Raw genomic sequence first — 13,433 nt, 5'->3', positions numbered from 1 at the left:
CCCACCCAGAGAGAGCACAGGAGTGGGGGTGAAGCCTGGAAGCTCTAAGTCCTCCAGCCAGGAGGAGAGGCCACAGAGAGGAGGCTGGGGGGAGGGACGGCACGTGCCCACAGGCCAGGTGGGCCTCACTAGACCTATCGGGGTCACTGGACTCATCCTCACTGTCCGGGTGGCTCGGCTGGCCTAGAACCCCTGGGTTCCCCCCTGGTGCTGTGTCCTCCTGAGAGGGGCTGGGACAGGCACGCAGGGAGACCAACAGATGTATCATGACCCAGCCACTCAGGGGACATTTATTCCTCAAAGCAGCAGGCCCAAGCTTTGGGCTAAGGATACCCTCCCCTCCCCTCCCCCTTAGTTAGAAACACTCTCTCCTCGGGCTCTGAAGCAGCAGGGTGGGCCCCCAGCCTGCACCAGGGGCCCCCTGGAGGCCCTCAGGAGCCCCCCACAGCTGAAGGCCTCGACATGTGGTGGGTGTCATATTGTCTGACGAACACCAGCTCCCCTGGGCCGGAGATGGGCGTGCTCCCGCAGGTGTCGTACCTGGGGGGCGTGGAGGGGAGAGGAGAGAGGGAGAGGATGGTGAACGGACAGCCCGATTGAAATCTGATGGCCATGGCTTAGAGCCTAGAGCGCTGTGTCCCTAAATCTGAGAAAAGGCAGCTCCTTCTCCCCGCTCTTTGTCACGACCCCGCCCCCATGGTCTCCTCCACTCCCCACACCCAGGACGCCTCCACAACAGCATCTGCGTTTCCCCTGATCAAAACCGGCCACTGGCTCTCTCCCGCCTTCAGGATACAGCTCAGCCTTGAATCAAGGCCCAGGCCTTGGTGGCAACTCTTCTGCCCCCAGACCCTTCCCATCTGCTTCCCTTCCCCTCCTCTCCAAATTCTCTTTAGGGACCAGGTTCCTTTCCTCTAGGAAGCCTTGTGGACACCGCTTTCCCCACCAGGCCCCAGCATCTGAGTTCGGAATAAAGCCTTGAGCGCTCAAGTCAAATCTCAGCGCTTAGACTAAAAGCACTTCACCTCCATCCATCTGTACCGCCTGCCCTGTCGTCCCCCACCCGCCCCCACCCGACGTGCAATCCCAGCTCTTGCCACCAGGGGGCAGATGGTGTCCGTTCAGAAAATTTGGCCCCACCCACCGGCTCCACCCATCAGCGGGTGTCTGGCAGGCAGAGGGACGAGGGAAGCAGGGGTCAATGCGCCCACAAGCACACACACTGGCTCTAGAACGCTGGGGATCCCTTGATCAATAAATGTTACCCCTCTTTGGCCTTCAGGGAAAACCTCTCCCGCAGAGCTAGCAATGGGGAGCAGGGTTGGAGGTCTGGATCGAGGGAAAGGGAAGAGGCGGCCCAGGTCAGGGATCCCACCCTCCCCCCACCCTCCCAGGGGAGTCTCGACCCTGTCCACGTACCAGGTGAAGATGAGCAGAGTGAGGAGGGCAGCGAGGAGGACGGCCAGCAGGACGGAAAGGATGGCAATGATGACCACAGTGCCCGCGGTCTGGGGCCCTGGGGCAGCCTGCAGCACCTCGGCTGAGGGCGCCAGGGGGTGCCACAGGCGGGTAGGGCAGGAAGGGAGGAAAAAGATCCGGCCTGAGAAGAGGGGCCTGGAACAGCCCCCAGACCAACAGCCTCCCAGCCCAGCCGGGAAAGAATGGGGCGGGGCACAGGCTGGGATAGGGGCTCTGACGGACTAGGGGCTGGCCCATTCCTCCCAGCCCACCCCCAGTCCGCAAGAGCCGCCAGGCCTAGTGTTGGACCTGCACACCTGGCCGCATACCTTGCTGCAGGCGGGTCTCACTGGACCACTCTGTCTCAGCCATGGGTCCCCTGTCACTCATCACCAGGAACTTCACTCTGAACAGGAGATCCACCATTGGGGGTGGGAGTCCCCAGGACCTGAAACCCTCCCACCCTGGTGCCTGTCAGTCTGTCTCCCTGACTCCCAGGACCTGGGGGGAACAGCCTGGAGCTAAAAGCACGGCCTTAGAGTCCGCCGGAAGGGGCTCTGATCCCAGTTGTGACTGTCTCCGCTGTGCGGCCTTGGGTGCATGGCCTGCCCTTTCTGGGACCCTCAGTGTCCTCACTTAGGACAGTGTGGAGTGGGCTAGGTCCCCCAGCACAGAACATCAGTGAATCAAGTCCTGAGTGAGATGAGATGGGGCCCACTCTGACTGGATGAGGAGACCCCTCCCAAGTGGTCCAGGTGGCCTATGGGGTGGGGGCTCAAGTTGGGGGGAGGCTCTGCTCAAGAAGACTGGACAATTCACCGCGGCCTCCCTGGTCCCCTCCTGCCATTGGCAGAACTGGAGCCAGGCTCCCAGGCAACCAGGTGAAGGTCTGGACACAGGCAGGAGCCATCCACCCCCGCCCCGGCCCGGCGCTCACCGGTAGGGGCCGGGGCCTGGCAGCGGGCGGTTGCAGCCTCTTGTCCTCGGGGAGCAGTGGGTATCATTGCCGACGCGCAGGACCCGGAGCTGGTTGCTGGGCGGGCCGCCAGGGTAGAGAGCCCGGCTGGCCCTCAGCGTGAGGTAGTAGCCCCCCTGGGGGAAGTCGGCAGGAACCGGGGTGTCCTCCACCTTCTGTGGGGCCGTGAACTTCTGCGTGGCTGAGGGTGGCACCGAGGGTCAGCCAGTGGGGGCGGCCACATCCACTTACCCCCTGCTCCCCCCAGGCCTGGCCGCCCACTTCACAGAGGGACAAGCAAGGCCCCGGCAGCACCCACCGTTACTGTGGGCCACCACCAGCCAGATGGCGTCAGAGTCGGAGATGCTGGGGTGGCTGAACTGGCCCCGCGGCTGCTCCAGCGTGAAGGTGGACTGGGTGAGCCTCCCTGCCAGGGTGGCGCTCGAGAGCTGGGGCACGTAGCTGATGCGCTCTGCGCCGGGCGGGGGCAGAGAAAAGAGGCTCAACACGATGACCAACTCCCCACAGTCTAGTCTGGAGGCTCAAGGTCTGGGAAGCCCCAGTCTGAGGCGGGAGGCAAGGTCCTGGAAGCCCCAGTCTGAGGGAGGAGTTAGGGCTTTTCCTGGGAGTTCTAATCAGGCGTTAATCAGGAGGGCTTCTTGGCAACTCTGCGTCCAGCCCCTGGCCCCTGCCTTGGGAGCCTATTAGGGGTTGGCACCATGGGAGGTCGGGGGAAGCCTTGCCCCCTTGAGTCACCAGGGTCTCAGGGAAGTACAGGGCAGATGGAGGCTCCGGAGGCCCCTCCCCAAGCTGCATAGTCAGTTCTGGGAGAGGCATCTTGGGTCTTGCTGGGGTGAGACTCAGATTTGGGGGAGCCTGAGCCCGGGCCTGAACCCTAGGCTGGACTCTGGCAGAGCCCAGTGACCTTGAGCTCTGACACTCTCTGGGCCTCAGTTTACCTACCTCTCGAGTCTCCCCAGCTCCACCCACATGGTTCAGGTTGGTTTGTTTGATGCGAGGAGTGAATGGCTTGGTGTGGGGGGAGGGGGGTGGTGACACAGGAAGACCCCAGGCCCAGACGTGGGGACGGGTCCTGGCTCAGAGCGCAGGGTGACCTCTCCTCACCTAGAGCTCTGCACCTCCTGCCCCCCAAGACTCCCTCTCCTTCGGGAACCCGTCCTTTTCTCAGCCTCCCACAGCCCTGTCCAGCCTTCAGTCTCTGCTTAGAGAGCTCAGAACCCCTAATTCCTCTCCGGGCCCCCTGAGGTCAGAGCACCCCCTCCCTCCAGCCCCAGATGCTGGAGAGCTGTAGAAAGACGAGATGGGCTAGGGAAGTTTCCAGAACCCTCTTTCTCTTTTGGTTCAGTTCAGTTCAGTTCAATATGATTCATTTCTATTAAATTCAACTCAGCCCCAAAGGTTCAGGGCTAGAACCTTCCCCTCTCAGAGTTCCCGGCTCTAACACTGAGGCCCAGGGCACCCTGCATACAGCAGGTACTTAATGTTCTTGCTTAACAGGGGAAAGGCGCAGAGCAGCAGCAACGGGAGTCGGGGGCTGCGTCTGTGAGCTCTTCCACTTTAAGAGCCTGACAGTGAACAATGCTTGTCGCTCCCTTGCAGAGCTTCCTTTTGGAGTGTTATCCTTAAAGACTTCTTATTTGTTTTGGGCCACGCTTGCAGGATCTTAGTTCCCCACCCAGGGGCCAAACTGCACCCCTGCAGTGGAAGCACAGTCTTAACCACGGGACCGGCAGGGAAGTCCCCTGAAGTCCTCTTTAAACCTCTCCCGGGGACAGGGAGGAGGGGAAGGAGGGAAGCCACTTGTGACAACTGGGCTCAGGAGACAGGGGGATGAGAAGCCCAGAGAGGGAGGAAGCATTCCTTGCTCCCCTGTCTTGGGGGGCGGGGGCACAGGTGTCTGCCTTGTGTCCTGTTCTGGTGGGCTGTCTCCCCTGACCCACCTGGGACCCAGCCCCAGACTCAGAACTCAGACTCAGGAGGCAGCTGGAGGAGGTGGGCTCTGTCTGAAGCCTGAAGTGTGGTGGGCACCACCCCCTCCCCACCCCACCCGCCCTGCCCTGACCCTCACTCACCCAGGCTCATCCCCGTCTGGAGGCAGGCCAGCAGCAGCAACAGTGCCATCAGCAGCGGAGACTGTCCCCTGCCAAGCCCCATGGGCAGAACAAGCGTCCAACCGTTTGTCTGTCCGAGGGTCTGTCCACAGCATCCAGAGCCCCAGAGGCTCCGCTCCCTGGGCTGGGATGGGGCGCCGCTTCTGGCATCTCCTGCTGCCCCTCCCAGGCGCCCCCTTCTCCCAGACAACTGGTCGGACGGGTTTAGGGGCTGAATCTGTTGGCCCCAAGGATTTGACATCTCCAGGGAGGGGTCTGAATAGAATAATTAGCTGCTGTGCTGCCAGACCAGCCCGGACACCCCACCCCCACTCCAGGAGGGCCTGGCCAGGGAGGGGCCCCAGGAGGGGGCGGCAGCCCTGGGGTCCAGGCAGCCCCAGTGGCGGTCCTGCCAGGCCCTGAGGAATCTCCTCATCCAAACAGTCCTCCAACCTGGCACCCAGGGCTCCCCTTGGGCACCCTGTGCGGAAGGGAGTAATCCTCATTTCCTGGATGAGGCACAGAAAGGGGAAAGAGGGGCTTGTCTAAGATCACCCAGCCAGCCGGGCAGACCCCAGAATTGGAGGATCACCCCCAAGGCAAGCCTGGGGGCACTTAGGGGACTCACTGCTGCGCCCCTGCTGCCTGGCCCTGGGAGGGGGCTCCCCATGGCCCCACTGTGCAGAAGGCAGTAATCTTCATTTCCGGGATGAGGTACAGAAAAAGGAAGGGGGCTTGTCCAAGATTGCTGGGGCAGACTCCAGAATTGGAAGATCTCCCCCGCAAGGCAAGCCTGGGGTGACTCCCTGCTGCCCTCCTGCAGCCTCGCCCTGGGAGGAGGCTCCCCCACATCACCCTCCCTCCTCTCCTTATCCAGGTGACCTCCTCTCTCCTTCCTCCATCTCTGGCCACTGCCAGAGCAGGACAATCCCTCTTCCAGACAGAAGGTTCTCAGTTGGGGCCCAGGGCTGGTGGGCGGAGCATGTACCAAGCACCTCTCACCTGGACTGGAGCAGCAGCCCCTCATGGGGTTCTCTGCTCCAAGCACAGGGACCCCACTCGGCCTAGCTCCACACTTGACCAGAGCCACCCTCTTAAAACTCAAACTCCTTTGGGGGATACTTAAATTTTTAAAATACAATTATATTCTTTAGTCATTATAATGCATTCGATTTATATCTCTATATAATCAAATATATAATCTAGTTGATTGCCAGCCCACCTGAACTATCTTTATTTCCCAAAATACTTAAAATGTGCAAATTGTTTATTGCAGTGAACTTGAAAAAAGGAAAATATTCCTACCCACACTATTATTACCTAGTAGACTTTTTTCGACCAGCTGTTTACCTGGACTTGCTAGCAAATGGTTGCAGACTTTGCAGGATTTAACACTTCTGTATTTCACCAGTGACTGACTCAGCCTCAAGGGAGTGTTAGTCTCTCCGTCGTGTCTGACTCTTCGTGACCCCATGGTCCGTAGCCCACCAGGTGCCTCTGTCCATGGGATTCTCCAGGCAAGAATACTGGAGTGGGTTGCCATTTCGTCCTCCAGGGAATCTTCCCGACCCAGGGATTGAACCTGGGTCTCCTGCATTAGCAGGCAGATTCTTTACCATCTCAACCACCAGGGAAGCCTAGCCCCCAGGGAACTGGGGGCCAAAACCAGAGGGGAAAACTCAGGGAACAGGATTTCCCAGGTGGTCCAGTGTGTAGGACGCTGCTCCCAATGCAGGGGCCTGGGTTGGATCTCTGCTCGGGGAGCTAGGTCCCATACGCTGCAACTAAAGATCCTGAATGCTACAAGTAAGACCTGGCACAGCCAAATAAATGAATAAATATTTTTTAAAAAGTATTTAAAGGGTGGGGGGAGGCAGACAAGGTTCTGGTGTTCATGGGGAGCCTCAACCAAAAGGTGCTGAGACACCCTCTCCCAAGGCCTCTGGCCTCTGTGTCTTGGCTCAGGCCAGGCTCTCCCTGGAGGGCCCTCACTGCCTTGCGTTCCCAGCGAGCTCTTGTCCTTCGGCCCTACCTACCCTTGTCTGGCGTCACCAAAAACTCCCCTGATTGGCCTTGGTGCCTCCTCTTAATGCCTTCCACAGCACCTGACATGTACCTCCATCTTATTATATACTTGTTGCAATAAAATGTATTGTTTTATCAAGTGCATCTCTGGACACACCTGGCCCTCCTCCCGCTGGAAGCTCCTGGAGGCAGGAATCCCCCTCCCTCCCCACAGGATGGCTGTGCGGAGGGGGTGGGCTCTCAGGTCTGGCACGGGTTGCGGGGGACGCCTCCACAGAGCAGCCACTTCAGCGCCCTGCCCTTTACATGGATGGTCTTCAGATGCAGGTCATCCTGTGCTCGACGTTCAGCCATGGGACACGGAGGTCGTGCATAGACTTTGAAGCAGAGGTGTGGGCCTCTCAGAGGACATGACCAGTGCTGCTGGGCCCAGAGGCAGAAGAGAGGAGGACACGAGCCGGCAAGTCCCGGGCAGACCCAATCCCGGAAAAGCTTCTCTATTTCTCCAGCCTGTTATTACAGAAATGGTCACACCTGGGAAAGTTGGAAGTATATAGAACAAAGAATGCTCTTACATACAGTCCCCACCCAGATTCAACAATGGTTAACATTTTGCTATACTTGTTCTCAAGCCTCTCCTGTGTGTGTGTGTATACACACTATGCAAGAGTATAGTATATATGTGTGTATAGTATACACACTTATGCTTCCCCGGTGGCTCAGCGGTAAAGAATCCGCCTGCAATGTAGGAGGTGCAGGAGATTCGGGTTTGATCCCTGGGTTGGGAAGATCCCCTGGAGGAGGAACTGGCAACCCACTCCAGCATTCTTGCCTGGAGAATCCCCGTAGATAGAGGAGCCTGGGGGCTACAGTCCATGGGTCACAAAAGAGTCAGACACAACGAAAGCGACTAAGCACAGTATATATATATATATATATACACTAAGTTACTCTCTATACATCAATATATACCTACATGTGAAAGTGAAGTCACTCAGTCATGTCCGACTCTTTGCAACCCCATGGACTGTAGCCTGCCAGGCTCCTCCATCCATGGGATTCTTCAGGCAAGAGTACTGGAGTGAATTGCCATTTCCTTCTCCAGGGGATCTTCCCAACCCAGGGATCGAACCCGGGTCTCCCGTACTGTAGGCAGACGCTTTACCATCTGAGCCACCAGGGGAATCTAGATACCTACATGTATATAAAACATATATATGTATACTTACAAAAAGTATGTGTAAATATATGTTTATACTGTATATATTACACTTACATGTAATATATTTTAATATAATGTATATAAAGGTATACAGATTTACTTTTTTCCTCTTCTTTTACTCTTCTGAAAGGCAGCTGAAAGCGGCCATCAGAACATGGGAGGAGCCGGCTTTAACCTTTCGAAAGTACATTCTTGCCCATCGACTCATCTTCTCAGATCCCAGAAGCAGGCAGGCAGGCCTGATTATTAATCTCATCATACAGATGAGAACACCGGGGCCCCAGGCAGAGGAGCCTTCTCGGCCCTGTGGACAGTCAGTGGTGGGGTTGGAAACCGGCCCCCTTTTCATCCGTGTTTAACCCAGGGGCCGTAGGAGCAAAGGACCATGCATCTCTCTGGGTCCGTGACCCCCTCATTACTGCTCTGCACAAGGTCTTGCTCTTTTCCTAGTCTCTCCCGGCCCTTCCCTATCCTATTTCTGCGCTCCCCAAGGCATCGACTCTCCCCATTTGGTGCGTGCCTCTGCGTCAGTTGCCTACGGCTGCACTGATGTGCATGAAGGTCTTTGTCTGTGGTCCCCAGCATGCAGCTCACAAGGAGCATCCTTGGTTCCCTGAAATAGCGCCGGAGTGATAAAGGTGAAATGCATGTTTTGTTTTGTTTTCTGTAACAAGCCCCTTTCAACCACACCTGAGTTTATGTTGCTATGATTTTGGAAAGCCCCTAGATAATCACAGGTTGGGGGCTGGTTGCCAAGGGAACCAGCCACATGATTAAGAATTTGCAGCTTCATCCCCCGACCTCTGGAGAGGGGAGAGGGGCTGGAGGTTAGATTAATCATCAACTGTCAATGGTTTAATCAATCATGCCTATGTAATGAAACCTCAAAAAAAAATCGCAAATATTGAAAAAAACCAAAATACTGAAAAATCAGCCCTATTTCTACTGATTTGAAATGCTATTTTCAAAAAATCTTCTCTGTTTAGCTGTGTCGGGTCTTCATTGACTCATGCGGGATCTTCCATTGCATCCCAGAGACTCTCTAGCTGCGGCTGAGACACACGGGTCTTAGTTGCAGCATGTGGGCTTAGCTGCTCCACAGCATCTGGGACTTTAGTTTTCCAACCAGGGATCAAACCCACGGCTCCTGCATTGCAAGGCAGATTCTTCACCCCTGACCCACCAGGGAAGTCCCTGAAATGTTCTATTTTTAATCACAAGCCACAGGCGTGGGCAACCCTCAGTGCCCTTTTCACTTGATCCAGGTCAAGTTTCCATATGTCCCCAGGGCGATCCTCCCCACAGCCCACCCCGGGGCACCAGCCTGCTCCATCTGTCCCCCCAGGCCCAGTGCTCCTTCCCAGACCCACAGGGCCTGAGGAGTACCCCTGGTCCTGCATTCAAACCGGGGCTTCTGCAGGCAAGCCGGTGTGAAGGGGATGGGGACCAGAATGCCTGGGGGAGCCAGGGAGGGCTGCTGGGGAGGTGGGACACACCTAGCCCTGGGGAATAGTCTATTCCCGAGGACCTACCTGGCCATGTACCTGGGGTGACTCATGGGACAGGGTGGGGCACCCAGAGATGTCTGATGACCCGAGCCCACTCTCAGCCCATTCCCCACCCCTGCCCCGAGGGCTCTCCCACTGCCCTAGGTGCCTATATTCAGGGCACAGGGACTGGAGGGCGAAGGTGAGCCTGACACTTCCATGAAACACCACCTCCACTGGGGAGCGGAGGAAGGGGGGCTGAGGACTTGGAGAGAGAGGCCAGGATGATTAATGGGGCATTCCTGTCTGTCCCTCAGCGGGGAGAGGTCGAAGTCAGGGAGAAGAATGGTTGTCAAGGGCGACACATTCTTCCTGGGGATAACTCCAGCCTGCGTCACCCCACAGGGAGTGGGGTTTCGGGGAGGTGGGGACTCATCTGACAGGGGAGGGGAGACTGAGGCCAGCAGAAGAGGGCAGGGCTGCCTGCGGGGCTCACCCAGAGGAGGAGGAATCAAGGGCGACCCCTGGGCTCCTGTCCCTAGAGGTCCAGGCTGGGAGCAGCGGTGGTTGGTGGGGAGAGGGCCAGGACACGGCTGCAGTGGGCCCTGGGGAGGAGAGGAGGCAGGGAAAGCTGGGTCAAGGGGCCAGCGTGAGCCCAGCCCTTCCTGCCTCCAAGCCTCTGCACGCATTGTTCCTGCAGCTCTCACCACTGCCCTGCATACTCCGCCCACCCCCCCACCGTCCCCGCTCACGTCCCCAACACTGTGAGGGTGGGTGAATCAGTCTGCTCCACCCACCAGGGCAGAACGCCCCAGACCAGGCAGCTTAACAGCAGACCTTTACATTCTCCCAGTTCTGGAGGCCGGAAGGCCAAGATCACGTGGGCGGGGCTGGTGTCTTCTGGACCTCTCTCCTTGGATCGTCCCCTTCCTGCCTCTTCACCTGGTCTGTCCCCTGCAGCACCCCAGTGTCTCTGCATCCTAATCTCTTCTTATAAGGGCATCAGTCCGATGGGGTCACATCCCCACCCTCAAGGACTTAATTACCTCTTAACATCATTATCTCTTTAAAGACCCTCTCTCCAAATACTGCCACACTCTGGAAGCCCCCTGGAGGCCCAGCGGTTAGGACTGGGCACTTTTACTGCAAGGGGCACAGGTTCCATGCCTCGAGGGAACTAACTAAATAGTCACACGCTGAGGCTTCAACATAGGAATTTGGAGGAACATGGTTCCATCTGTAGCAGTCCGCTCCCCGGTCCCCTCCGTGGGTGGGACTGGATCTGACCCTCCCTCTGCGTGGCCTGGAGGGTCTCTGGGCTGGGTCCCTGGACCTGTTGTCCTGCCCAGCAGCTGCCCCTCCCCCCTTCTGAGGGGACGGGTGGGGGTGGGTGGGGTGGCCAGGCTGCAGAGTGAGCAGCGGGGTGTGGCTCTGTCCATCTGCTCCTGTTTCACGTTGGCCCCTCCCGAGAAGGTGGTGCCCGCCCCACCCTCCGCCAAGGGCCTGGCAGCTCCCCAGGTTCTGTGAGCAGTACGGGAGGGGCCCCAGGGAACCCAGGAGGCAGTGGGCTGGGCGGGCCAGGAGCTGGACGGTCCCTCCCTGCCTTCCAGCTTCCTCCTAAGGACAGCAGCGCTCTGCAGAAAGTGCTTGAGTCGCCATCCTGCGGAGGCACCAATGAACTGCCCCTCAGGCTGGGACACCAGCCCTGGGGTCCCTTCCTAGGAGGCAGAGAGTCACAAACCCCAACAAGGCTCTGAGGAACTCCAACAGGAAAGGAAATTCTTTCCGTGAGCACAAAGCCAAACAGGAAGGTGCTTCCCCGGTGGCTCAGTGGTAAAGAATCCTCCTGCAATGCAGGAGCCGCTGGAGACATGGGTTTGATTCCTGGATCGGGAAGATCCCCTGGAGGAGGGCATGGTAACCGACTCCAGCATTCTTGCCTGGAGAATCCCCATGGACAGAGGAGCCTGGCGGGCTACAGTCCATGGGGTCACAAAGAGTCGGACAGAAGTGAAGCGATTTAGCACACGCGCAACCACAAAGCCAAACAGGAGCTCCTCGTGTTCCCCCCGCGCCTGGGGCCTGGCCACCTTCCCAGGCGTGGCAGATGGTTGCTCTTCTGACTGCCTCCTGCAACGCTCTTCTTACATCCGGGACACGGCTTTCCGACTGCTATGTGCCCCCACCCAAATGATGTCTCTGCTCGGACTCAGTCCCCTCACCCCCACCCAGGACCCCCCCAACCATGGTGGGGTCCGGGGGGCGGAGCCTGTATCTGCACCTCCCCCTGCATCACCCAGAGGGTGGGACGTGCCAGGCTCCCAAGGCACCTACCTCAGCCCATTCTGGCCAGTGTGAAGAGGTATCTTTCTTTTATAAAACATTCAAGCAACAAATATGTATTAAACACCTACTGGGAGCTAGGCACTGTGCTACCTCTAGGGGGCGCTCTGGTGAGGAAAGCACACGTGGTCCCTGGCCCCCTGGAGTTGAGGGTTTAGCGGAGGAGATGCAGAAGCTCGTTGTTTTAAATGTCTGATCACAACATGGAAAGAAAAGGTGCCGAGGAGGAAAATAACACGGCTCCAGGAGAGCTGAGGGGTCAGGAAGGGCTTCCCTGAAGAAGTGTGAGGAGCTGAGGAGCGATCTAGAGGAAGGGGCATGGAGGGGGGTCTCTATCAAAAGAGAAGCAGGTGCAAAGGCCCAGTGGCAGGATGGGGTGGAGGGGCTAACAGAGGCATGAATTCAGGGAGCAAGGGATGGATCCCGGCGCCTTGCAAATGAGAAGACCTGCTCTCACGGGGAGGAAACCTCTGAGGGGGAAGCAAAGGTGAGACACATGAGGTGTGTCATCGAGTTCCTCTGGATGCCAGGAGGAGAATGGGGGTGGGGAGCAGGGATGCAGACGCGGGGAGACCAGCAAAGGGGCGACTGCTGACACCCCATCGAGAAACCGGGGTGGCGGGCCGGGGGACTGCAGGGAAGATGGAGAGAAAGGGATGCTTCAGAGATAAGAGGAATAAAGTGACTCTGAGGCTGAGAGGGAGGGAGGGGTGCTGGCCGGTTTCTACCTGCTGTCATTCTGCTGCCTTTGATTTTTGGCCCAATGAGTCATCTGTGAGTCATCGCCCCCACAATCACTGCTGTTTTTTTCCTTCTTCACAGTGAACTTGTTTTTAACCACTGAGCCATGATGTGATGGGCCAATGGGTTTGGAGGTACTTCCCCAAGGACAGCCCTGGAGAAAATGGAAAACATCATTTAATAAAGAGGTTCTCTGCAATGTGGTTCTCACTAGGCGCCCTGCTCCAGGCTGTCACGAGCTGGCCCTCGCGGGGCTTGGGTCTAGCTGGTGACCCTCTCGAGCGTGACTCTGAGGCAGAAGGCCCCAGCACAGCTCCCCAGAGTCCAGCATGGCGGTGCCTGGGCTGGTGATGACCGGGCCCACCGCCCCAACTGTGTCAGCCTTCCGCTGACCAGGGCTGTCTATCTTTGTAAAATACTAACAATTTGTTAGTGTTTGTGTGGATTCACTCACCTACAATGACGTTCCCAGAACCCACTTTTTCTGGGGATCGGCTCTAAGGCTGAGGCGACAGGACCACTTTCAGAACATAAGGGGCCCCGTTTTGCATTCCTACCCATCCCCACATCAGAAACCTGGGCACAGGAGGGACCTCCCTGGTGGTCCAGTGGTTGAGAATCCGCCTTCTTGTATAAATCTTAATTATGTTGAATTGGTTCACAGCACTTTTCAGGTCTACTATATGCTTCTGCTTCTCTGTACATTCATTCTATTAATTTCTGAGAGTTTGATATTCTAACTAAATATCTTAATTTATCTCCCTAAAACAACCGTAACTAAGTGGAACTACATGTAACTCTGTCCTGTATTTTCCATGCTTCCTGTAAATGTGTTACTATGTTTTCATAATTTAAAAATTAAAAAAGAAAGATTAAAAAAAACCAATCTGCCTTCTAATGCAGGGGACATGGGTTTGAACCCTAGCTGAGGAACTAAGATTTCACATACCACCGGGCAACTACGGCACAGCTAAGATCTGACACAGCCAATAAATAAATACATTTTTTATTTTAATGAAGGAAAGATACCCAAGCACAGCCTCTCCCTTTTGGCTTGTCTCTCATGTCTAAGAAGTGCCGGATTCCTCCAA

At 56.9% G+C, this 13,433-nt stretch overlaps 1 protein-coding gene across 1 annotated transcript; it reads right to left on the bottom strand.

Annotated features, from left to right (window-relative positions):
- On the bottom strand, window positions 259-4,973 carry LOC102175082 (uroplakin-3b-like protein). The gene is made up of 6 exons (XM_005697803.3): window positions 4,507-4,973; window positions 2,733-2,885; window positions 2,396-2,615; window positions 1,788-1,864; window positions 1,420-1,540; window positions 259-540 (listed from the first exon to the last, which is right to left on the bottom strand). The coding sequence occupies exons 1-6, from the start codon at window positions 4,784-4,786 to the stop codon at window positions 432-434; spliced, it is 960 nt and encodes a 319-aa protein (XP_005697860.3). The 5' UTR covers window positions 4,787-4,973; the 3' UTR covers window positions 259-431.

This window comes from Capra hircus, chromosome 25 (genome assembly GCF_001704415.2).
Source record: "Capra hircus breed San Clemente chromosome 25, ASM170441v1, whole genome shotgun sequence".
Classification (NCBI taxonomy): Eukaryota; Metazoa; Chordata; class Mammalia; order Artiodactyla; family Bovidae; genus Capra; species Capra hircus.
This window is presented reverse-complemented; position numbering and strand designations above follow the sequence as displayed.